This window comes from Dipteris shenzhenensis, chromosome 30 (assembly GCF_047967505.1).
Source record: "Dipteris shenzhenensis isolate YYH24624 ecotype China chromosome 30, Dip_SZ_1.0, whole genome shotgun sequence".
Lineage (NCBI taxonomy): Eukaryota > Viridiplantae > Streptophyta > Polypodiopsida > Gleicheniales > Dipteridaceae > Dipteris > Dipteris shenzhenensis.
Genome location: NC_141625.1, coordinates 16,499,900 through 16,526,406, shown reverse-complemented (window position 1 = coordinate 16,526,406; position 26,507 = coordinate 16,499,900). Strand labels below are relative to the sequence as shown.

The window sequence follows — 26,507 nt, the reverse complement described above, 5'->3', positions numbered from 1 at the left end:
TTTGGTCTTCATTGTTGTATGCACAAGTTTGGAATACAAGCTCCCTCTTCTCTTCTAGAGTGTCTTTGGGTGTTATCTTGTCTCCTTCATAGTGCCTTTGTGTTTGCCACTCCATCCCCCTTCACTCTCTCTTCCCCTTACCGTTCTCCCCTCCCTTCTCCCCTCTCTTCTGCCCTCTCCCCTTTCTCTCTTTCTCTCATGGAAAAACACTGCGACAATCCAAAAGCTGCTTGCATGACACAAGTGGACGGCTCATGCTTGCATTGCTCTCACAAGGAAGTAGCTTGGAGTGGAGGCTCCAACGGCATCCCTTCAATATCCCCATGACACGTGAGTCACCGTCAAGACCACACACTCCTCCATATCATCCATGCACTTGTGGATGGTTTAGCAAGGTTGCACGCTAGAAGGTGGATGCACACAGACCTACACCCGGGCAATATTTTGTTGTATTTTGTTGAAAAGTCTAGATGTCGAGTAGGCATCATAGACTAGGGGATGGCCATGGACTTCTCAGAGAGTTGAAAGGCATTCAAGCATCTGAAGAAGTAGTCTTTAGAGATAGATGCTGACTTTACTAAGCGAGTTCATAGGAAAGAGGAAGAGCATGGGCAGAAAAACTGGCTTGCACCTGAGCTAGAGGAAGTAGCATTAAGAGGTAGATATACATGCGATGTAGATGGTATGCATTGGGATGGATCATGGTTGAGATGATTCATTTTTTTGAAGATGCCTAGAGTTGCCTTGAGGATGATCATAAAATGTATCCTTCTCATGTCAATAATGCCATTAAGCATCATGCAAAAGAACAAATGATGCATCACATTGCCAATCAAAGAAAGCCACCTAGAGAGACCAATGATATCTTAAAGAGAGTAGAATATGAGGGAGAATTGTCCATGAGGCCTATGGAAGAGATGATCCTTGCACTTAGGCTTGCAACATAAGCCACCTTTTTGGTCTTGTAATATTTTTGGGACCCCATGTGTCAAACTTATTGTAATGAAATTCTTTTTCAAAAATCAAATTTAATGTTTAGCATTCAATGTAAATAAAGATTGAAACATGTACATTTTGTTAAATTAAAGTAATTTTGTTATAACTTATTTTGCATAGCATATGTAATAGTTTGCATCTTGCATGGGATATGTATCATATGTAGGCTTTGAGACTAGAAGCTAGTCCTCGTGGTGGGGAGGCGTCCTTTGCCTTAATGTTTTGTAGCAACAGGTGATTGGCTAGGTGGCACAGATCAAACCATGTGATTGGGCCATGCAGTCTACTTGTGTGTGATTGGTTGCCTTTGCATGCATCAGTACGTGGTAGTTTTGTGACTCACGGTGGATGTGGTCGTGGCTCTTGAAGACTCTCATAGTTCCTGGCTACTACGATTAAGGGTCATCAATTGGCTCTTTGCAACGCCCTTCAACTGACCTGCTAATGATAAGCTTTATGTGTGTGAGTGACATATAGTTTTTGTTTCTCTAATGAGAGTCGAGTAGTCTTCTTAGAGGTGTGCGAGGTATTGCCATAGTGTTTTGTGAGCTCCAACAAGGTCAGTCGACCTGAGGAGACTGTGCATGGCAGTTCTTTTTATTGTCTTTTGTTTTGGAATGGTTAATAGATTATCGTAGTTGTGTACTCATGTATGAGCTCAAGAAGCTGTTGTCTCAAACTCTCTTTCTCTCAATTCAGTGTGGTTCTTTGATTTTTGTGATCTCGTGTAGTTAGCTTGCATCTTTGGTTTTCCAATATTTGGTATCAGAGCAGAGAAAGAATCTTGGGAAGTCGTACATATGTCCAGATACTCAAATCTGAAGGTGATCACTACTCCAAAGAAGGTGAGGAAGCCAAGGTTGAAGAGATTCCCGAAGTTGTTCAGTGGATATATTGGCAGAGGTGTTCTTTCGAGCTTGCCTCAATCCATTAAGTTTGTAAGATGGATATGATGTACAAAGGGAAGACAGGATGTGGGATGGCTTTGCTTACCTTCAATGGTAAGAACTTTTCATCATGGTAGCTTGCCACCTACCTACTGCTCATGCAAAAGGAGTTATGGGGAGTCATTGCTAGAGTGGAGAAGAAGCCAAAGGGAAATGCATCAAAAGTAGAGAAGAGTGCATGGGAGACAAAGAATGGGAAGGCGATTGGGTACATGAGACCAGCTCTTACTTAGACCCAAGTTTTTCCACCACCTCAATGTAAAAGCACCAGCTGCTGCTCTTGCAGAGAAATGGCAAACATTGGAGACTTTATTTGGAGTGCACATGAAGCACTCAAAAGCTAACTTGAAGCAAGATATTTTCAATCTAAAGATGCTCAAGGGAGAGAACTTGGGAATGTTTCTGAATAGAATGCAAGCTTTGCTCAGACAAACTGAACCAACTCGAAGCAAAGGTTGAGGATGAGGATAAAAAGGCAATTCTATTGAAGAGCTTACCACCTAATCAATACGAAGAGATAGAGAGGATTCTAAGACTAGATGACGAGATGGACTTTCAGGATAGTGTAGGGATGCTACTAAGTGAGGAGAAATGTACCAATACAAGTATCTATGATCTCAGAGTGTTTGCAATCATAACTGATAGAAAGAAGAAGACGGGTAGAGATACTAAAAAATGCAACTACTGTGGTGGCAGAGAAGGACATATTGAGAGGTTTTGTTACACTAAATAGCATGATGAGATTTTTAAATCAAATAAAAGCAAGGATAGAGCACTTGTGGTAGATGTTAAAGAGGGTCGACTATGTTGGTTGAGGTAGATCACCTCAAGGATCAAGACTATGCTTTCTAGGGCAGTAGTAACTGCCTAGTATCATGCTCACTGTGAGCAATTTTTGATAGTTATTGATGTTCTTGGTTAACTACTTGCTGGTGTAGCTCTTTGTGAGCATTGATTTCTTTGTGGAAGTTTTGGTTAGTTTTGATTAAGCTCTTTGTGAGCTAGCAATTGTTTACTTGTATTCGTGATCTCCCCATTTTGGCCGAGGGGGGGTACGTAGGCTTTGAGCTTGGAAGCTAGTCCTCATGGGGAGGCATCCTTTGCCCTAATGTTTTGTAGCAGCACGTGATTGGCTGGTGGCGTAGATCAAGCTGTGTGATTGGGCCATGCAATCTACTTGTGTGTGATTGGTTGCCTCTGCATGCATCAGTACATGGCAGTTTTGTGACTGATAGTGGACGTGTGGTCGTGGCTCTTGAAGACTCTCGTCGTTCCTGGCTACTACAATTATGGGTCGTCAATTGGCTCTTTGCAGCGCCCTTCAACCTACAAATGATAAGCTTTGTGTGTGTCAGTGACATATTGGCTTTTTTCTCCGATGAGAGTCGAGTAGTCTTCTCAGAGGTATGCAAGGTATTGCCATAGTGTTTTGTGAGCTCCAACAAGGTCGGTCGACTTGAGACTATGCATGGTAGTTCTCTTTATTGTCCTTTGTTTTGGAATGGTTAATAGATTATCAGAGTTGTGTACTCGTGTGCGAGCTCAAGAAGCTGTTGTCTCGAACTCTCTTTCCCTCAGTTCAGTGTGGTTCTTTGATTTTTGTCATTTCATGTAGTTAGCTTGCATCTCTAGTTTTCCAATAACTTCTTCCTCTTGCATCGAGCATATTGCATGTGACATTTGCATGTGACATTTGCATCTTGCATCCTACGTCACACATCAGCGCCTCACAAATGTTAAATTTGATACATGCAAACCTTGCATATTGTTGCAGACCAAGCATTCATCCACAATTTGCTCTCTGCCAACAAGCAATACTCTCTTGTGAGAATGTCACTATGTAGAGATGGAGTCCATGGGTATTGAACCATAAGGTGCTCTTGATCTATTACAAGACAAAGCTACCATATATACAATGGAGAGTGCAAGTAGAATGGGATGGAAGGGAAGTACCATTGATATAATTGCAAAATTCAAGTAAAGCTAGATGAAGAAAGACATCAAGTTACTGGCTCCATTATGCTAAAGGTAGCTTTATCTTGAGTTTTTCATTCTATTTCCATAGTACCCATTATATCATATTCGAAGTGGTCTTAAGAAGAGCTTGAGGTCATTAAATTTCCATAGTACCCATTATGTTATATATCCATAGTATGTTATAAACTAGATTGCTTGGCCAGCTGGGCTCTTGATGAATACTTCTCTCTTTTGCTATCTTGTTGAGGTTCAGATGAGTCACGTTGTCAGAAATGATGCAGAAGATTGATGTTCAATTGCATGCAACCTTTTGTAGAGATTTCGTTATCATGCAGTCCTGCTTGCACTTGATGTTGTTCATGTCGACAGTAAAACGTAGCCGTGGCTTTCGCTTTTAGGCATAGTGATTCAAGGCGAGCAGCATCCAATTCCTCATCCATACAACAGATACCCATCCTTGCCAATCGAATTGAATAACAGAGTCCCATGAGGTGGGGCGAGAAGTAGTTGCACTGCGGGGACGATGGGCTCACTCTGTAATTCGATCCTATAATTCAGAGCTACGTGGATGCTTTTCCTCCGCGTAGCCCCTCACCTTTCCGTTGTATATATATATTTCTATCTATTTCTGTATATACATCGATCACTATAGATATACATTCGGCTTCAGCGCTTTATTCACCCAGTTCATTCCGTAAAATTGTAACTACAACTACTCGAAGATGTGTGAAGATGATAACCTTGATGGTTTGAACGTCTTTGATCATTGGATTGTGTATAGCTTTTGTGCTTGAATTTATCATCTTTAGGAAATTGCATATATGCTAACCAACATATCCAAACACATATTGACTAATCATGATTGTTTTCCAGATTCCAACATTCCAGCAAAGAAATAGGCGACTTCTCGTCGAGCTGTGGACGTCACAAAGGAAGACAAATTCCTATTCTTTGCACTGTAAGCAAATCTATTGTCATTCCACTTCGAGCGAACGACGGGGAGATGTATTTCAAAATTGTATAAATAATAAATAAAAACCAAATTGAGACAGAAGCATGCAACCGTGACAGGAATAATCCAAACCCAAAGCTGCATTGCATGTACGACAAAAGTTCTAGCACCATTTGCAACTTCATTGGATCCCTTTTTTCGAAGGCACAAATGTTTATTTTTTAGGTCAAATTATGTTCCTGCGGTTTAGGAAATAGTACTTCCGCGCTCTAGCCGGATGGCCCTCGAGCGTGTTGTAACCTAATGGACCTACTGTGTTGTGGCTCCTTATGTAGTACTACTCTAAAGTTCGTGCTTTGTCTACAGTGTCTGTTGTTTCCAAAACTTTGATTTCAAAATTTTCTTTGAAGGGCTTGTAACGCTGCAATTCCTCTTTCATTTTCGCCGGTGGTTTTCTATTGTGCTGTTTGATCCTTCGTGGCAGGTCCGTCGTGCTCCCTATGTATTTTCTGTTGTTGGGCTTGCACGTGATGCAGTAGACGACGAGGCTCGCACAATTCCCTTGCACAGGCGCTTCAGTGGAGGCTCCTCCTTCATCTGGAGGTTCGCGTCTTTCATTGTCGTACCTGCGTAAACATTGACAATTACGTTAGTCATCGGGATTTTCGGTCTTTTTTTCCGTTTAACGTCCATAATAGAATGCATTTATTTACTTGCCCTGGTTTTTCTCTGTTGGCATTAGAGGATCGTTTCCAATACCGAAGCGCTCCTCGTATAAGTCCCTGTCGAAAATATACGTAAGCTTCTCCATTGTCATCACCGGGTGCGTCGCATCGTGCGTCCCTCCAAATTGTTCCATGAATTGTTCGAGTATAGCCGTTCCTTGATCGCACGTCGTGTCCCTCAGCAACTCCAAGGATACGTTGTACCCGTAATGCAGCAGCTCGCACGCATACGCTGTGATCTCTTTCGTCTTCGTGTCTAGTAGCTTCTGCCCCTCCAAACTTTCCATCATCCTATCAGTCTCATCGAACTCAATGTCAAGCTCGACAAGGATCTCTTTGAGGAGTCCTGCAGGAGAAGTGCAATCCATGATGAGTTTATTGTTCTTGCAACTCGTTAATTCTTTTTCTCAATTGTTGCGGTTTTTTTTAATTTTCGGAAGCATTATGTACCATTTGCGAATCTCAAGCCTCCCGGCTCTCTTTTAGCTGGCAAACGCCTATTGCAGTTGTCAATGAAGTCGCGTAGTTTCGCATACGTGTTGAAGCCGTTGATGTAAGCTCCCGGACGTTCTCCTGCATTGTTTGCTAGCCGGAATTGCTTTGTGGTTAGGAAGAACCTCCTCTTTGCTGGTGGAGGTTTTGTTGCCTTCGCGTTGCTTTTGTATAGCTCAAATAGCTGCTTGCAGGCACGACTTATTACACCATCTTTTCAAATGAGCTGTCTTTTTAAATCTTCAAGAAAAAAAGATTCTTTCATGCTGGTGGAATTTACCTTGTCTGCGTCCATGTCTTATGCTGCAATGTCCCGAGCTTTCTGATTCTCTGCACCTGTTCTCGACAACAGACAAGATATTAAAACCATTTTCCTTGCACGCATGTTTGACGTAACATATTCATGACTTGTCTCTGCCTTTTTCAATCTCTGGTAGTGAATACCTTTATGCGCGTGGTTGTGTTGTCGGCTGTGAGAACTCTCGTGGAATTGGTCTGAACATGTCTGGATGTGGGCAATGTAGTATGTGCAGCCTCGTTCTCTCAGTCACTCTGGACAACATCACGTATGCTAGGCCAGGGGCAAACACTCCTCGAAATATGAGCAGCGCTTTGTTGGATATGGTTGCGCCTTGGGATTTGTGTCCCATGATAGCGTATGCTAGGGTTAGTGGAAATGTGGACTTGTGGAACCATTTTCCATTTATTGCCTTTCGCTGATGCTTCGAGCATCGTAATGTGAGCACGGCCGCTGTTGTGTCCACGACGACAGTGATACCGTTGATTTCTCCCCTGCTAGTTGCATTGATGCTCTTGATTTTGCACATTACTCCATTTGCGGCACCTATAGCGAGGTCGATGTTTTCCGTTATCATTGCCTTCGCCTCCACGCAAATTTTTCCTATCTCGTTGAAGCTTTTGTCCTCCAACCATTCTTTGAGAGCTGGTTCGCTCGCGGCGTTACTGTGTATTTGAACATGCACAATCATGTCGAGAGTGTTGAATTTTCCACAAGCTCATCGTTGAAGGTAGCGACATCGACTCTGTGCGTGCAAATGATGGTTGTTTCGGCATCGATGAAGTGGCATGCACCTTCCTTGTCGACAATGCACTGCCCCAAAAAGTCGGAAATCTCGTCAGTTGTGGGCGTCCTAAGTCTTATGGTATGCAAGAATGCCAGGAACGGCATGTCTCGTGCATGTCGCACCGAGAATTGCATGTGGTACATTTTTGCTTGAGCCCAGTGCGCGGAGGACGTGATGTGGCACGGCTCGCAGAGATCCTCGCGGTGTTTGCAGACTGGCGGTAATTGTGCCAGGTCACCAAAAATTATGAGCATTTTGTGTCTGAATGGCTCATGCAATGTGCCATTAGTCACATTGACGATTTGTCTTACCACGAGATCGAAAGTCATCCTTGTTAGCATGGACATCTCGTCAATGATGATCGCGTTGGCTTCCTTGATTGCGAGGTGTCGCTCATCTGTCTTATGGATGTTCAGTGGGTACTGACTGCTGCGCACAGGGATCTTGAATTGGTACTGTACAGTGGTTGCAATCTTGCTCAGCCGCATCGCAGCCGCCCCTGTTGATGCACAGAGTATTGCCGTTTTGTTTTGTGCTACCAGATGCGAAACATAGTACCGTATCAAGAAGCTTTTGCCGCTACCTGGTGTTCCACAGACAACGTGCAGCCCCGAGCTTGTTGAAGCTAGGCTTTCGAAGACTCTTTGTTGTTCTACTGTCAATGTGGCATTGGCGACGGTGCGAAACTCGGCCATTTTTTCCAACATCCTCGCGCGTGTTGGCCCTTCGACGGTTTGCTGGTCGATGTTAGGCGCTTCCATCGGGCAGTCTCGGATGATCGCAACCTTCTGCAATATCATATTGATCAACTGGTCCGTGTGGTCAGTCGCTAGCAAGTTCCTTTGCGTGTATTCGGTCACATACATCTCGAGGTCCTCGTTGCTCAATATGAGGCCGCGCATTTGGCATTCGACAAAGTAGGATCCAGCTGTGTTGGCAGGTGATATGAGCTCCGTTTCATTCCTGAAGCTGAGTTTTCGAAAGAGCACGTTGTAGAAGTACCCCTCTGGTTGATGTCCAGGGTGGTAGTCAGTGAATCTGACTACTCGCTGACATTTTGCGATCCTGTTGCCTAAGAGGTCAAGACCGACCGTTCCACGTTGCGTTTCCTTGGGCTTTCGGATCACATATTGCCTATGGTAATCGTAGAACGTGCTATCCTCGATGACACTCAGTCTCTCGCAGTATATGTCGATCGGGTGCAGGGTGATGTTGTTGTTTCGCGAGATGATGCGTTGTCTTAGAGATGGTGGCGAGGAGTCAACATAGTGAACGGTCTCGCTCCTTGTGATTGTTGGTATCTGCATGTAGTTTAGCGCGGCCTCTATTGGAGAGGTTGATTTTGATAGGAGGCTCACGGCGATGAGTTTCAGCTTTACTTCGTCGAGATGTTGCAACCCCAAACGCGAGGCGTCTTCTGAACGAATGTTCAGTTTGCCCATTGGTTCAGATTTCATCGCGTACTTGAGGAGGTAGTGAGAGATTGAAGAGTTTGTCACCCGCTGTATGTTCATGTGTGCATCCCACAACAGTAACACGGAAGGGTGGTAAGGGACGACGTTTCAGTGCTCATGTCCCGGCCGGTAATACAACCAACGTTGCGTCAGCGGGTCGAGGATGGGTTCATATTCTGGCTATGTTGCGAGAGGGAAGCCGTGCTTGCAACTGTGGTGTGACGGTCCGACGTAGCACGCTTTTCTGCATACGTGCAACTGCTTCCTGAGAACTAGTTCTCGCAGCCTTGTGTTTCGAGGATCCAGGGCCTCGTCCCTGGGGACGTAAGCCGCAATCTCATTTGCAATTCGCTGACCATGGTGGACCCACAATATGACATGGGCGTGTAGGGAGCCCCTGTTTTGTATCTCATAACGAACGACATGGTGTTGTATTCGGCCAAGCAGACCGTCGGATGAAAGCAAATGCTTGCGCATGAACATGTGGAAGCGTGCATGGAAAAGTGCCACGCATTCAACAGGACAGTCCTTCCAAGTGAATTGCGCATTATAATGTGTTGCCATGCTCTCGATCACATTAATTTCTTGCCACCGTGTATCGGTGACCTCGTTTGCAGTGAATGTCAGAAAGAAATCTGGGAGGCCCCAAGCATCGAACATCGTTATGAGGTCCTTCAGTTGCCGTCGATGCCACGATGGGGACCCCGGCATTGTTGATGGCATGCTGTAGCGAAGCACGTGTCTCATTGCGTCTTCATCGGTCGTGGCAGGGTTGGCTTTCCTATATTGGTCGATGTCTCGTTGCAAGCATGTAGAGTTGCTTGAATTGGCAATCATCACTGCCTGTTTTAACTGGAACATGATCAACAAGTACGGCTTGTAGAGCGTGTAGATAGAGAATAATGTGCATATTCTCATTTTCACATAGTTGCTGAACTGTATGCAGCCATCATAGTAGCCCCATCCGAAAGGGAATAGGAAGGGGAACACTGCTGACTCCATGGTTATGTCAACGCACGCACTGCCAGCTGCTGCTACTCCGTCGACGTGGAATGAAGCGACCCTCTCTGAAAGCATTTCTGTACCCCGTAGCTGTATGGAGGCAAACTCATGCTTGTCCCTTGCATCAAAGGCGCGACGGTTCGTGGGGTCCACCATGTTTTGCAAAAGCAGGAGCTCAGGCTAAGATTTCGCTATTGACATTAACTCGAAGGGAGCTGTCTCATCGTGTAGTTCCAAGATGCCTGCAATGGATTGAGGACTGAAGATGCACATACCCATCTTGATGTTCGCACGCTCTGCTAAAGAATTGTACTTGCGCAATATTGGATTGTTCTCGATGTTGTATGCGAGCACACCTGACAGCTTGTTTATCACGATTTCTTGAGCCGAGCTTAGTGGGACGTTTCGCCAAGATATCAGAGGATTGTCTAGAAGTGACCTTTGATTGAGTGTGCCACGAGCAATCGCATTTGCAGTCGTGGTAACTGAAATGGATATATCTATGATGCTTAGCAGTTGCGTGTGGAGGTGGTTTGTTTTAAGCAACTGCCGAGAGGACTGTGGCATCAACTGCACAATGTATCTGCTCCGCTGGGCATCTCGTGTGCAGCTTTGGCATTTCCAGTAAGTCACTTGCATGCCCATATTCTCGCAGGCATCCAAAAGTATCATGTTTCCGAGTGCGGCGCTGTGGCTCGAGATGCCTATGCCTTGCGAAGAAACGATCCTTTGGTTTGCAGACAGTAGCGTGGTTATGCCACAGACACCGCAGATTTGAAGGCTAGAGAAAATAGCCGCGCAATTACTAACCCATTGCTTGTATCTATCTGCGATGGTCAACCACGATGATGTAGCTGGCCTCAAGGACATCTTTCTTGATGTTATATCAAGTTGAATAGCTCGACCTCTGGCTGCTCTGAGCGTTGACGAATGGTCATGTTCGAAGGAGTTTCCGGTGGTCATTTCTACATCGTGACATGAATCGATGTCTTATGTTCGGGTTTAAACACCTACAGGGATTAATAATAAAAACCATCCGAAACTTTGCTACAATTTCACTCACGTGGTCTTGTCTAAACGCAACAGAAAAAACAAAATGGACTGAACCTCTATCTTTAGAAGGTGAAAGAATTGATAAAATAACTTGAATCAAGCAAATACATTTTGTTGTGCGTACCTTTAGGAGAAGACACTCGTTTGGAGGCTGCAAACATCTCGAAAACAGAAGTGTTGCAAACATGATTAGTATGTTGGTCAAACCAAGCAAATGTAATGTTCCCTTGCGGAAACAAAATGTGCGAAGAAGTGTGCGTGCTCAAGATGAGGTGTAAAAAAAAAAAAACCATACGTAATGTATGGTGGAGAGCCGGCACATGTCTCTCCAAAAATTATATATCATAGGGGAACGTGCCATCCCCCCGTTTCGAATAGTCACCTCCAGTGTTGGAGGTGTAGCGCATTAATGCGGACCAGAGCAACAGACGGTGCAGAAACATTTCAGAATTGAAATGACTGTACATTCTACTTACGTGGAGTATCCTTTGTGACGTCCACAGCTCGACGAGAAGTCGCCTATTTCTTTGCTGGAATGTTGGAATCTGAAAAACAATCATGATTAGTCAATATGCATTCCTCATGTTCTGCATGTTTGGATATGTTCGTTAGCATATGTGCAATTTCCTAAAGATGATAAATTAAAGCACAAAAGCTACACACAATCCAACGATGACACAGAAAGCATAACGAAGGAGATTCATGGGCAAACCTGATGGTGACGGCACGTGAATATTCGAAAGCCAATACGTGAGGGTCTCTTCACAAACCAATAGCCTTCATAAAGCAATCTACGTTGTTTTTGGCTTACGTTCGTCCGTTTCACATTTGAGTCATCAGATCAGTCCACAAGTCATGAGGAAGCGCATGTGTGTGTCAAGTTGGAGATCTCGTTTCAGTCATCAGATCAGTCCACAAGTCGTGAGGAAGCACATGTGTGTGTAAATATGTGTGTGTGTGTGTGTGTGTGTGTGTGTGTGTGTGTGTGTGTGTGTGTGAATATCTCAAACACCACCACTAAAGATTTGTGGTTGCCAAACTCAGGTCCGAGCAAGCACATGACAAGCTGGAGATCTCGTTTCAGTCATCGGATCAGTCCACAAGTCGTGAGGAATAGTTGCAAATGCTTACAGGGCAGAAATCAACGAAAAAGGCACAGGACAATGTTGGCTTCAAATGAAAAATGTGTACACCAGCATTACTTACTTTGTGCTCTCCATATTTCAAAAGGAAAAAGCTCTCACGCTTTAACTTCTCTACCGCTTTGTTGCTGCTAAATTTTGAATTCTATGTGATTCCTTACAAAACCAATTTGTCAAACCTCATCCATCAAGGGCCACACTAACCAGTAAATATTTTGATCTATAGATATCGAAAACTCTACAATAGTAGTCACACAAATTGTTTATTGTTAGATGGAAAGTCAATTAGGTCTTGTTTAATTACCTAAGCCAAAAAAGAGGGGACATAAAAAGATGACAACTTCATGTTGAAATCCCGCACAGAGTAGAATTGGTATCATGCATGCTGTGAACACGATCTCCTCAGTCAATGGTGCCTGTATAAGCAACATAGAAAGAGAATCATAAGCACTTTGCAACTATCCCCACTAGATAGACAGAGACAAAACAAAAGTTTGTAACAGGCCAAGAAAGAATAATAGAGTTTCCGTATAAAGGTGGTTACATTCGTATCTAAGTGTTACAATCCATTGCAAGTATTTCTTAAGTACAGGTCATGGCGGCACAATCATACAATTCAACTCTGACCATGAGCATACTTCTGCATAATTCAATGCGGGCTAGGATTCAAAGTTTTGGAAAAATGGGTACATGTGTATGTCGACAAATTAGTATCAGAAGAGATTGCTGTTTCCTACGATGCAAAAAGCAAGGGTGCAGTACTAAGGCTTCACACAAGTTACCTGCTTCCGACATAATTGAGTTGAATTCCGTTGAAAAGAAGACGCGAGAAAAATCATACAAGAGATGCACTGACCACAACAAAGTTCCTCCAAGCAAGAATATCGGAAGCAAACGACTTTGTAGTCTTCAATAGATCCCAACACGCATGTTTGGAGCACCCCACGCCGTTCGGATTCTCGCCTGGAGCAAGTCTTTTGTGCCATTCGTTTAACTGCTCGAGAGCTGCCGCCATCAAAGGTCCCAAATAGAGCAGGGCAGTCAAGAGAAATGGGAAAACAACCGCTTGCCACTGTTTCCTAGACACCACATTGCATTTCACGCCTCGCATTAGGCAAGAATCCTAGCTTTCCCTTCCGCTACCCCTACAAAAAGACATGATGAGATCATTGACACAGCTCTACACCCGAGCAAGGAAAGAAACTCGATGATCGGGTGGTTCTCGTTCATAACGCCAAGGTGATGGGCACACTCTAAAAGACTTAGAAATTGCTGCCATAAAAGACCGAAGCAGGAGATGGACCGAGCAACAAGTACCCAATCGAGATTCAATGCATATGAGCGAAAAGGCATGACTTAACAAAGCAAGAACGTACCCAATGATTGGAGGACGTCTTTTCAATTTGGCAACGACAACTCCTTCCCTGCGACAACGTTGTGGTAGTGCCTGATTGTTGAGACGTTTGAGTTCTTTCAATTATAGCACTACCTGTTCTCTACACCATTAACTGGTAATTTCTCTCGCAACGCTATGACTCCACCCGCTTGATATTCTTGGAAGCTCCATTTGGGCCAGTTGTAAATCATGTTCTGGAACGCAATGCTAGTAAGCTAAAATTTGCGAGGCTATTATTATGTGATTCTGTGAGCTTACTTCCAGTCACATAGAATCAGAACGGACGCAGCGCTGAGCTGCATTTTGGCGAGATTGCAAGTAGAGTTTCAGCTAGAATTTGAGACGTTGTGAAATGCTTCTGCAGCAATGTAATCATCTGTCGGATCTGTCGGCTGTTCACATCATCATTTTTGGCGATTTTTGCAACAGCAGCTCGTCATGCAATCTTCGCTTATGTTGCGGCACTTCGGCTTTGATTACGGTTTGCTGTAGCAACCCGGATAAGAAACTTAATAGTCGTCGACATGGAAGGCTGTGTGGACTGTCCATTGCTCCAGCATAACCTTCCCACAACAATCAAGGCTGCTTCCACTGGCGATTGCACCGTTCTCCACACAGTCGCAAATTGCGTTGGCTTGCTCATCGATACCTTTTAGCCACCTTGATTGTGCATTGCTTTTACCAACCACTGCAATCATTTACCCTTTTTGCTCCGTCGCAGGTCTCGGAGTGCTGTCCTCCCCATTTGCCATCGCCACTGGTGGCTGGGCAAGTTTGTTCCTCAATTTCTTCTTCGCCCTCGCCTACTACTACACCACCATCCTGCTCGTTCGCTGTTTGGAAGCTCATCCGGATTTCTCCGACTACCAGGATATCAGCACCAAGGCGTTTGGAAAAAAGGGCCGTCTCATTGTCACTGTTCTCTTCTTAGCTGACCTTCTCAGTGCCCTTGTGGGCTATGGCATCTCTCTTAGGACCAAGGCGTATGGAAAAAAGGTGCCGTTGGAACAGTGTATTCGATTCTGGGAATAGGTGAGAGCACATCAATCACCATCGTTAAACTTGCCGGTAGTCGTAATATGGAAGCCTGAAGCCGAGAAGAAGGCTGAAAAAACAGCCTTCTAGTCAGCTCAAGCTTAACATGGAAGGTTCTTATAATCCTTAACCAATAGCATTCATAAAGCAATCTACGTTGTTTTTGGCTTACGTTCGTCCATTTCACCTATATTTAAAGGTTTTGCCTTGGCTTTTTACGTAGCTTTTCAAAAGCTTTCAAAGCTTTTGGGCTTTCAGAATTTAAAAAATCTAAGGGTGTATATTGTGCCATGTGGAAGCATAGGATTTCAGAATTTGAAAAAACGTCCTAGTGCTGGCCAAGTAACAAGAGCATTGGCCATTCAATTTCCATGTAGTACCCATTATGTTATAAACGTACAAGAGCTTTGGCCACCCACTTGAGAGCTTTGGCATCTTAGTAACAGCTTTCAAATGGGAATGATGTAAGGTTGAGGAGAGCATCAACTTTCTCATTATTTGAACAAAACATGCGTGCAGGCAATATCAAAGGAAACGCTCTACGCAATGCTACATTCTCAAAGTTTATACCGTCCGGAGATCGGCCTAGATCCTGTATCGTCCGTCTTCTCTCGATATAGACAAAATCCCAGCCTACGAAGGCATAGTCACAAAATATTTGGTAGCCCAGACATGGCTCAGACAACCACCAGATTTCCCCTGCTTGCCCTTTTAAACTTCCTCGGTTTGTTGCTTGCCATCCCTGTTCTGTTGACTGGTATCATCTCTGTTAAAACGAGCGGTCATCCCTGTGCATCTTCTCTGGAAGAACAGCAGATTGCCAGCGGCGTTTTGCTATTGGCAGTCTCCCTAACAGGCGTCATAGGCGTTTGCTTCCGCATTCAGTGGCTTAACTGGGCTCATATCGCTGGCCTATTGATGCTTCTTATCCTGCTTGTGCGCTTTACGATATTTACCCCGGAAGATACGATCGGAGAGTCATGGAGGAAACTCATCGGTAAGAGCTGCGCCCATAATTCCGCTCTCAGCAACCACCCGAGTTCGTCGCCGCAATGCTTTGAAGATAAGGACTACTGGCGCGGGTTGGGTCGTGACAAATTTTGCACCAGGAATCTGCATTACGGAGGTACTGAGGTAGCGCGCTACTGTGTTCAGGCTCTGCTAGAGGTAGATCCATCTCCCCTTCTTCAAATCCGAGGCTTCGCTTTCGGCACTTCCATCAGAAAACTAACAAAATGTTTTCCACGCAGGCTGGATGGTGCGAGGCACTGTTGACCTGCAATTTCACGCAATTGGACGCAGCTGCGGGTGCAGGCGAGAGTGACGAAGTCAGAGTACTTCCGAGCAACGATCCGCTTCGTGGTCAGAAGGAAGCACTGTTAGCGGTGAAGTCGACTTTTATGCTCTTGATAATTCTTATCCTCTTCTACGCCATCTGGGGATGCTGCAACTGTCGACGATGAGAGACAAACAAATGATCGTTCCATACAACAATAGATCTACAATAGCTTTAGTACAGATTGACCAGACCATGTTCATCAATGAATGGTTATACCCGGTTGATCCATACAACAATAGACCTTGACATGCTACAATAGCTTTACTAGAGATTAACCATAGCATATTTATCAATGAATGGTTATACCCATTGATCCATATCATCTAACAAGGGAGCACGAAGCACATAGCCCCAAAAGAAGATAGTGGGGCTCAATGACAAAGGGGTTCTGAATTAAGCACAACACTCTCTCTAGAGTTTGCTAAGGTTGCTAAGGTTGCATAAGAACATGATGTTTTGGGCTTGCTTTTAAGCCTTACTAGTTGTACCTTTTCTTTTTATTAATATAATCTTCTTTTCTACTACTTAAAAAAATAAAGAGAGCTACGAACTCTCGAGCAAACTCCTCCTAGTTCATTGAGACATACATAAAATGCTTTTGAATTTGTTGCTAGAATAAATGTAGAAGCTATGAATGGTTGTGAAGGCCAAGGCCATAAGCATAAAGCTCACTCTTAGATGAGAAAGAAGGGCAAGGTATCCTAGTAGAGCTTCAAGGTGGTTGTAGCTCTAGAAGGAATAAGAGAAATATGCTAAGAGTAACCTCAAGTACAAGAGCCAGCAATCGACTATAAGGACCTTCACATTCAAAGCAGGGGCTACTAATTCATGTCCCAAACAAGAGAAATAAAGGGGCACACATACAAGAGCTTGCATTTGAATGTACGAATTAGAAACGAGAAGCTTCACATTTAACGTGGGGGCTCTTAATTGAAATACTAGGAGTGCACACTAGCTTGAAGCCAAGTAAGATCGCACAAGGTTCAAAGTAAGCTAAAGAAATTAAAACTTTAACTATAATTATGAAAAATAGCTTGATGGCATGGCTACATAGAAGGAGAGTATGTAGGAGCTTGAAGAGCAAGATGAAGGCTAGATGCAGAAGCAAAACTCTCTAGTTGACTACACAACCAATGTTTACATAGAGGAAAGTTTGAAGGTTGAAAGAAGTTGTAAAGAAGGTGATATCCCATAGGAACTAGGCTCGTCTTGAAAGAGTTGTTGCCGAGCCACCTCCACAGTAGAATAGAGAGTGCTTGATTGGAAAAGCAAGGAAAACCTGCAAAGAAAAAGGCTAAAACTGAGAAAGCACCAAGAAGAATGTGGACTACTACCTAGCTAGAAGGGAGATGATACACGGGACTGTTTGAGGCAAGAATCTTAAAAGGGGAATGTTTGAAGTAAGAATCTTAAAAGGAGGAGTTCTAACTTAGATAAGCTTGAAGGAATCAAGGACGCTAGAAGAAGAATTGCGATGTGACAACATGCACAAGAAAATTGGATAGGGGAAAAGCAAGTGGTTTTCCTTGATGAAAGGCTCATTCAATTTTATTGGTGGCATTTTTAGGCTTGCGGGCAAGCCGCTTATTTTGTCTAATGATAATTAAAAAAGAGTATAACATGTGGCGGAACTAGAGTGCATCTTTCCACTATATTCCATTATGTTTCTTGCCTAAATATGGAATTAACATTTTGAATGAGATTGTCAAATCATCACAATCATTATGCTGTGTGAAGCAATTTATGCAACAATTTATGCAAAAATATAAAAATATTCTTCTACACATACATGCAACTATGTAATCCTCATGTAATCATTCAAAAGTGGACTACTTGAGCTTCCCTCTAACCAAAGGACACACCATTTGGTATGGTTTAAGGGATCACAATCATTATATTGTGTCTGAAGCAATTTATGCAACAACTTATGCAAAAATATAAAAACATTCTTCTACACATACATGCAACTATGTAATCATTTAAAAGTGGACTACTTGAGCTTCCCTCTAACCAAAGGACACACCATTTGGTATGGTTTAAGGGACCTCTAATATTGGTATAACATTACGCATAACTATTCATGGACATGCTCCATAACTTTGTCTTACTTAGTTGAAAACTAAAATGGATTAAAGAAATGAAATCCACCCTGATGGGCATGGTGGTCTTAAAACATTCAACTTTGGCCATTTTAGTGTCTTTATTCACCTTAGAATGGATGAAAATTAGAAAGTATTTAATTTATGCATGTGTGAGACCTTTGAATAAATCCAATACTAGTTACTTTTTTGCATTGCTTCTTCTTTGTATGCACTTTCTAGCGGCCCATAACCATGTCAAACATCATTTCATTTCATCATCCATATCCCTTTGGCCCTTGGTCTTTTTTTAATTTTAGGCCACATTGCACTTGCTTTACGAAAAGCCGATGTATCCAATGTATCACCAAAGGAGAAAATATGGCGGCAAAAATTTCACATCTCCCACATGAGCTTTCAAATTTACATGCCTCCTGTGAAGAGAGTGGGAGAGAAGTAAGGAGTCTCACTTGCAGCTTTCTCACATACACAAAGGGGGAATACACACTAAGGTGGAGGCTGAAAACAGTTTTCCTCTTCTTAGTTGTGAAAGCCAAAAGAACTCTCTCTCTTAGTACAAAAGGAGTAGATGAACCCTATATGTGGGTCTCAAACCAAACTCAGCTAACCTAGGTGGCATACTAACTGAGCCATTAACTAGAGTACATAAAGATAGCTATCATCCAACTATTATTCATGGGCGGTGTACTAACCGCATCTACAGCTAACGAGTCGGTGACATAAATGCACAACGGTCACCCTGGCATATCACGAGTGGAGCTCGATATCTCAACACTCCCCCTCGAGCTCAATCCCAATTCCTGTACACCAAGCAGGTCTCTGAACTTGCGCAACTTCTCCGCGCCCAATGCCTTCATGAATATGTCAGCTACCTGATCCTCTGTGTTGACATAAACTAGATCAATAAAACCTACTAGAACCTTCTCCCACACATAGTGATAATGCACCTCAATGTGCTTTATTCTAGCATGATAGACTGGGTTATATGCCAAGTGTATATGCCAAGTGTATACTGCTCATGTTGTCACAATAAATGACAACTGGCCCATCTGATGCATGTCATAAAGTAGCTTATGCAACCAAGCTGCCTCACATGCAGCTATTGCTGCACCCTTGTATTCAACCTCTGTGCTTGACAAGGCAACTGTAGGCTGCTTCTTGCTACTCTAAGTGACTACAGCACTCCCAAAAGAAAACACATATCCACTGGTAGATCGTCTATCAGAAATCCACATCAGTGTATCCATGCAACTGTATCTGAACCCCAGTATCATAAAATAGTCCATACTACAATGTGGACTTCACATACCTCAGTATGCGTCTAGCCGCATCCAAATGCGGTTTGCTTGGACCCTGCATAAACTGACTTACCAACCCAACAACATAGCTCAAATCTGGCTTGGTAATAGTCATATAAATCAAACTTCCCACTATGCATCAGTAGATAGTCGGGTCTTCCAAAAGCTCACCTGCATCTGCGCTCAACTTCACATTCTGCTCCAAAGGAACTGAAATAGGCTTACAGCCTATCATCCCATATTTGACAGCATGTGCAATCCATACTACCTCTGCAAGAGTCATATCCCACTTGTGGATCTAATCACCTCAATGCCCAAGAAATAACGCAGCTCTCCCAAATCCTTCATCTCAAACTTCTACTTCAATAGCATTTTCACATGAAGGATATCTTCATTATTATCACCTGTGATGATCAAATCATCAACGTAAATGACCAGCAGCATAATGCCTTTCTCTGTTTTTCTCACATAAAGTGAGAAATCTGCCTTGGTAATCTAAAAGCCAATAGTGACAAGATACTGTCCTATCTTGTCACACCATGCTCTGGGTGCTTGCTTCAAGCCATACAAGGCTTTCTCCAACCTGCAAACAAACTCAGGATGAGAACAGCATGCACATAAGCTAGTGGCTGCTCCATATAGACCTCTTCTTGCAAATCACCATGCAAGAAGGCATTCTTTACAACCATCTGATATAAAGACCATCCCTTTGATGTAGCCATAGCAATGACTACTCTTACAATTGCCATCCTTGCAACCGAACTAAATCTTTCTTCATAATCAATGCCATATGTCTGTGCATACCCTTGACAACTAATCTTGCCTTAGATCTGCTCACAGAACCACCTGCATTGTGCTTCACTTTATAAACCCACCTGTAGCCAATTGCATTCTTGTCTTTAGGCAAAGGCACCAATTCCCATGTAGCATTTGCTTCCAAGGCATCCATTTCTTCATCCATGGCTTTCTCCCATTTTTCTTTTCCCATGGCTTGCTCAAAAGAAGTGGGTTCTGGTTCGTGTATCACTTTGACCATATAGGCATAGTGAATGGCTGTAAATCCATCATATTTTAGCCTATCCACAGGATACTTAACTCTGGTAGACCTGTGTAAAATAGGCTCGCTACCAGGTGCTCTCAAAACATCCCTTATCTTCCTTACTCCAGGTGTAACAACAGAAGGAATACCCAACTCATCATCAAGGCTCTGTTCTGAGCCACTGGATTCACCATCCACATAAGAGTGACCTGCATTCACATCAACCATGGGCTGATCTACTTTCTCTTCTCCTTTTCGTGATACTTGCATACCACTATCTGCATTCCTTTGAGGAGATTCTCCTTATCTCAATCTACCTCTATCCATGGTGAAGTATGTGAACCACTGCTAGAGGACACTACAGGTCCACTAATATTTTGTGATTACTACTGTGAAAGCTGTGCAGCATTACCATTTTGTTAGTCTACATCATCAATCACATTTACTGGTTTATACCAGCTGCTCATCTCATCAAAAACAACATCTCTGCTCACTGTAAACTTATGAGTCGAAGGGTTATAGCATCTATACCCTTTCTGCTGTAGAGAATAACCAATAAACATGCACTTCTCAACTTTTAGATCCAACTTGGATCTTAACTCATCTGGCACATGAACATAGGCAATGCAACCAAAAACTTTCAAATGAGAAATATATGGTTTCCTACCAGTATACCTCTCCTCTGGCGTCATGCCATGTATTGTTGCAGTGGGAGTCCTGTTCATTATGTAGACTGCTGTAGCAAGTGCTTTAGCCCAATAATAATCTGGCAGGTCTTTTTCGTTGAGCATGGCACGAGATACCTCTCCAATATGCATGTTTTTCCTTTCTGCAAGTCCATTTTGCTGTGGGGTATGACTGCATGAATATTGCTACTTTATGCCATGCTCCTACAGGAACCTTGCAAACTCATTTGAGAGCTACTCTCCCCCTCCATCTGACCTTAGGCATTTTATTTGCAGGCTTGTTTCTTTCTCAACCATAGCTTTAAAAGCTTTGAAAGGCCCAAACACTTCACTTTTCTTTTTCATAAAATACACCCAAACTTTTCTGATGTAGTCATCAATAAAAGTGACAAATTAATGATAGCCTCTAATAGATGCAGCTTTAGTAGTCCACACATCAGAGTGGATTAATTCCAATGGCCTCTTACTCTCTTGAACATGTCTAGGAAATGGTTTCCTTGCCTATTTTCCAAACTGAGAGGCTTCACATACCTTATGCATTTCTGCAACCTTGAACTTAGGCAATCGTGCAACAATATTTTGGGCCTGCATTAATTTAAGTTATTATACATTAACATGACTAATGCGTTTATGCCAAATATCAATATCTGCAACTACACCAGTCCCATGTGCAAACATTGCTGCACTCAATTCAGGCATGTCCGCATCCAACGTAAACATCCTGTCCTTCTTCTTCCCTTTTGCTATCAAGCGACCTTTATTTTTCATATCCTCAACAAAGCATCCATGAGGATTAAATCTAACCTGCAAGCCCTACTCAACCATTTGACCAATAGAAACCAGGTTCTTGGTGATATTCGGGACATGAAATACATCAGACATGTATTTCTTTTTCCCATCCTGCATAGACAAAGGAATTTACCAATCTGCATTATAGGATGTGCAGTATCATCACCAGTCTCCACAAATCCTGGTCTTTCCATTTTCTTGCATACTGCATCCATTCTGCATTACCTATCATGTGGTTTAATGCACCTGAGTCAACATACCACACATCATTGCTTTCTTCTACACTTGTCACAGAATTGGTCATGTGCTGCACCATAAATGAATGCTCATTTTTGTCATCACCCTATCTACTAGAGGATGCATAATTGCCTTGTTGCAATTTTCCATTCATGATGTCATTCTGCTTTTTGTAGCAATCTTTAGCCATATGACCCATTTTACCACTATAGTAGTATTCAACATTACTGTTTGCATTTTGGCCTCTCTGCCATCCACCACGACCTCTTTGGCTCCCCCTACCTCTAAGGTTACCATGTCCTCCTCCATAGGACTAGTTTTCTTGAATTTGCTGCATATTCTGATTTCTACCACGGCCTCTAGATCAGCCTGCTCCACCTTTGCCTCTACCTCTTCCAGCATTTGAGTAGAAGACAGCTTCTTTTGAAGTTCCTCCTAAAGAAGATGCACCACCATTTCTCTGCTCTTCAGAAATTAGAAGAGCAATCAACTCCTCAAAATCAAGAAAATTCTCACCGACGACAATGGATGTCCGGAACTATGCATAATCCTTTCCTAGACCATTCAAGGTCATAGAAACTAAATTATCTTCCATTGGCGACCCAATGGAATCAAGTGCATCTGCAATCTTCTTCACCGTCATGTGGTAGTCATTGATGCTCATTTTTTCTCTCTGCACATTATGCAACTCCTACTTGAGCTGCATTTTCCTGGCTTGCGTATTTGTGCTATACATTTTTGTCAAAGTATCCAATGCCTCCTTTGGCGTGCTTGCATCCTGAATATGCACAATCATAGAATTTGAAATACTGATAGACGGCCAGTACATAACTTTCTTGGCTCTTTCATGCTAGCCTTTAAATGCTTGCAAGTCCTGTTGATTGGGAACATTAGGAATAACTGGTTCTTGTTCAGCTCCAGTAATGAACTCCCAACAGCCTTTTCCCTTAAGGAAATTCGTCATTCTAAACTTCCATGCTACGAAGTTGTTCTTGTCAAGCTTTTCAGTGACTATCTGTGAAAGAGCATCAGACGCCATTACAGAACACTGCAAAAATATTCTGTCGCTGCAAAAAACACAACTTCTGCCTCACAAGGGCAAATCTGCAAAACTAATGAAAGTGGTATTTGACCACACAGTCACTTCCTAGTGATGATTTTGCATCAACAGGCAATAAGAATGATTTTGTCACTCCCAATATCTCTGCACATAGGCATACGATGCAATTTTTGCAGTAACTTTTCACCGACCTGTAGAACAGTGGTCACACAACAAAAACAAGGCACCTTTCTGAGTGCCTGTGGAAAACTTCCGCCACCGAAATGGGCCCCGAAATGGCCTCGAATCAAAACAATAATGTACTACCCTCTCTCGCAGCATATACTACCCTCTCGCCACACTGCAAAGGGCGTCCCAATCTGAGACAATGCAATCTTGCACTTTCTGGCTGTGCTACCTGTAGAGATTTGCTCCCAAACTCGAAAAAGAAAAGCAACACTGATCCTCTTACCAAGACACCGCGGACTTGGTTTGCTTTCTTGAGCTCCTTACCACGAACCAAGCTCTGATACCATGTGAAGAGAGTGGGAGAGAAGTAAGGAGTCTCACTTGCAGCTTTCTCACATACACAAAGGGGGAATACACACTAAGGTGGAGGTTGAAAACAGTTTTCCTCTTCTTAGTTGTGAAAGCCAAAAGAACTCTCTCTCTTAGTACAAAAGGAAAAGATGAACCCTATATGTGGGTCTCAAACCAAACTCAGCTAACCTAGGTGGCATACTAACTGAGCCACTAACTAGAGTACATAAAGATAGCTGTCATCTCATGGGTGGTGTACTAACCACATGTGCAGCTAACAAGTTGGTGACATAAATGCACAACGGTCACCCTGGCATATCACGAGTGGAGCTCGATATCTCAACACCTCCTGCTCTACTAAATCTTGAATATGTTACATGAAGAGTCACCTCTCTCTACATTCTTCTATAGTGTAAATTTGTACCTTCTTCTAGTACACGCTAACATTTCCATATTATCTTCTCATTTATTTTGGTAATTTGGACTCATCATCTTCTTGTTTTTTCTCACTCCAAAACTCACTAATTTTCATCAAAATAAGCTTCTCATCTTGGCTTGCAATAGTACCAAATACAGGCTATGAGATAGGACAGCTGAAAAGCTTGGTCATGGCACAAGGAGTAGATTGCAAACCAAGAAAAGAAATGGCATTGTATCGAAAGGGAAACAGAAGACATGTTTGCAATTTTTTTAGAGAGTGAAATAGCATGAAGAAAAAAGCCTCCTTGCAGAGCAGCAGCATGTAACAATGGCACCAAATGAATGCATTCAAACATTGTGAAGAACACAAGCCTTGTGGTCTCACAAGTAGTGGAAGCACTTGAGTAGCAATATTAGGCCATTCCAATGACAACTAGTCTCGATTCTTTAAATACTTTAGCCTACACCCAATATTTGTAGAGTGACACTCTACCAACCCCTCGGGAGATGCATGCTCAGGAGTTGATTGCTCTTCAGAAATTAGAAGAGCAATCAACTCCTCAAAATCAAGAAAATTCTCACCGACGACAATGGATGTCCGGAACTATGCATAATCCTTTCCTAGACCATTCAAGGTCATAGAAACTAAATTATCTTCCATTGGTGACCCAATGGAATCAAGTGCATCTGCAATCTTCTTCACCGTCATGTGGTAGTCATTGATGCTTATTTTTTCTCTACTCTATGGGTTAATCTTGTGACAGGAATAGGTAAAACTTTCCCATAGATGATCTCAAAGGGTGCTCTTCTAGTTGCAGAATGAGGAGTATTGTTATAGGTAAATTGTAAGGTGTAGATATTTGTCTCAATTCTTTGGTTGACTTCCCACATAAGCTCTTAACATGTCCAGAATAGTATTATTTGTGACTTTAGTTTGTCCATTCGATTTTGGATGAAAAGTTGATGAGAAATCTAGCTTAGTGCATAGATTATGGAATAATGCAATCCAAAAATTACTGCAAAACTTTGAATCTCAATCAGACACTATAATCTTTGGCAAAGCATGATGAACAAAGATATGTTTAATGAATATATGTGCAGCTTGCTGAGTTGTTAAAATCTTCTTGCATGGGATAAAATAAGCTTGCTTATAAAAGTGATCTACTATCGTCCATATCATATCATTTTAATTCGTTATAGTAGGAAAACCTATTATGAAATCCATGGATATTTGTTCCCAAGGTTGCGTAGGAATAGGCAAAGGCATTAGTAATCCAGGGGTCTTTCCTTTGTAGCTCTTGATCTTTTGATAAGTGTGCATTTGGCTACAAACTTAGCCACATCTTTTAGGCCAATGAAATTATCTTGCTGTCACTTGTAAAGTGGCAGTCACTCTCCTATGTCCCACATATGGTGGTTGGTGTATTTCTTCCATCACACTTTGTTTAAAGGGTTGAGTAATGCACAATTTCTTTTGATAAAAGAGGTATCCATCATTGCATGAATAGTCCAACATAGGATTCCAATTATTATTCTCTAATTTGTTCCATATATTGGAAAAGTCTGGATCCTCTTGATAAAAACTCTTCATACCTTTGAAAGGCTGGGTCTCTATAGCAGTGATGTGATTAATACTTGGCTTTCTGCTAAGAGCATCAGCAAGTACATTTTCTTTTCTAGGTTGATACTGAATCATGGGCTGAAAACTCTATATAAATGATGCCCAATTGATGTGCCTATCGGATATTAGTGGGCTGAGTCAACAAATGCTTGATACTTTGCTAGTAGGTTTTAATAAGAAACTCAACTCCCATCAAATAATGTTTCCACATTCTTAAGGCATGTACAACAACGGTTAATTCTTTATCATATGTACTATAATTGCTTTCCATTGGTTTTAATTTTTGGCTCTCATATGCTATAGGATGTCCATCTTGCATAAGCACGGCTCTAATTCCATATCCACTAGCATCAGTTACAACTATAAAGAAATCGGGTAGTTGCAACATAGAAGCTTGCGTGAGAGCTTCTTTCAAAGCTGCAAAAGATTTATCTTGATGCTCGGTCCATAAGAAATGCTTAACTTTTCTAAGAAGGTATGTCAATGGATGCAATGTATGCAAAATTCTTGACAAACTTTCTATAAAAGCTACACAATCCCAAGAATGATCTTAATTTGTGTATATCTCCAGGTTTAGCCATGTGACTATGCATTCAATCTTCTTTGGATCTACTCGAATCCCATCGGCGGATACTATGTGACCCAAATACTCTATTTGATCTTGAAAGAAACTACTCTTTTCAGGATTTATGTACAATTGATTTTCTTTCAAGAGTGAAAAGACTAGCTTTAGATGTTCCTTATGCTCCTCAATGTCTTTGCTAAACACTGGAATGTCATTTAAAAATACTACCACACAATCTTGGTGTTTAAGAAAGATTCGATTCATCATTCTACGTAGCTAGAGAATTAGTTAGCCCAAAAGGCATAACTAGGAATTCATAATGTCCCGTTTGAATTCTAAAGATAGTCTTGTATATATCGTCTTCTACCATATGAACTTGATGATAGCCGGATTTGAGATCTATCTTACTGAAGACCTTGGCCCCTTTCAATTTGTTTAAAATATCATCAATCCTAGGGATTGGGTATTTGTTCTTCACTGTGATTTTGTTTAGTGCACGATAGTCTATGCACACTCGATAGGTTTCATTTTTATTTTTGATTAATAAGACAGGTGCTCCATAAGGAGAGCTATCTCTCT

At 42.4% G+C, this 26,507-nt stretch overlaps 1 protein-coding gene across 1 annotated transcript; it reads left to right on the top strand.

Annotated features, from left to right (window-relative positions):
* The first annotated feature begins 13,659 nt into the window (after positions 1 to 13,659).
* LOC147881777 (tetraspanin-7-like) lies at positions 13,660 to 15,976 on the top strand. Its single transcript, XM_087401242.1, has 4 exons — positions 13,660 to 13,702; positions 13,943 to 14,217; positions 14,776 to 15,423; positions 15,507 to 15,976. Exons 1-4 carry the CDS (start codon positions 13,660 to 13,662, stop codon positions 15,717 to 15,719), a joined length of 1,179 nt encoding a protein of 392 aa, XP_087257368.1. The 3' UTR covers positions 15,720 to 15,976.
* The last annotated feature ends 10,531 nt before the right edge of the window (positions 15,977 to 26,507 follow it).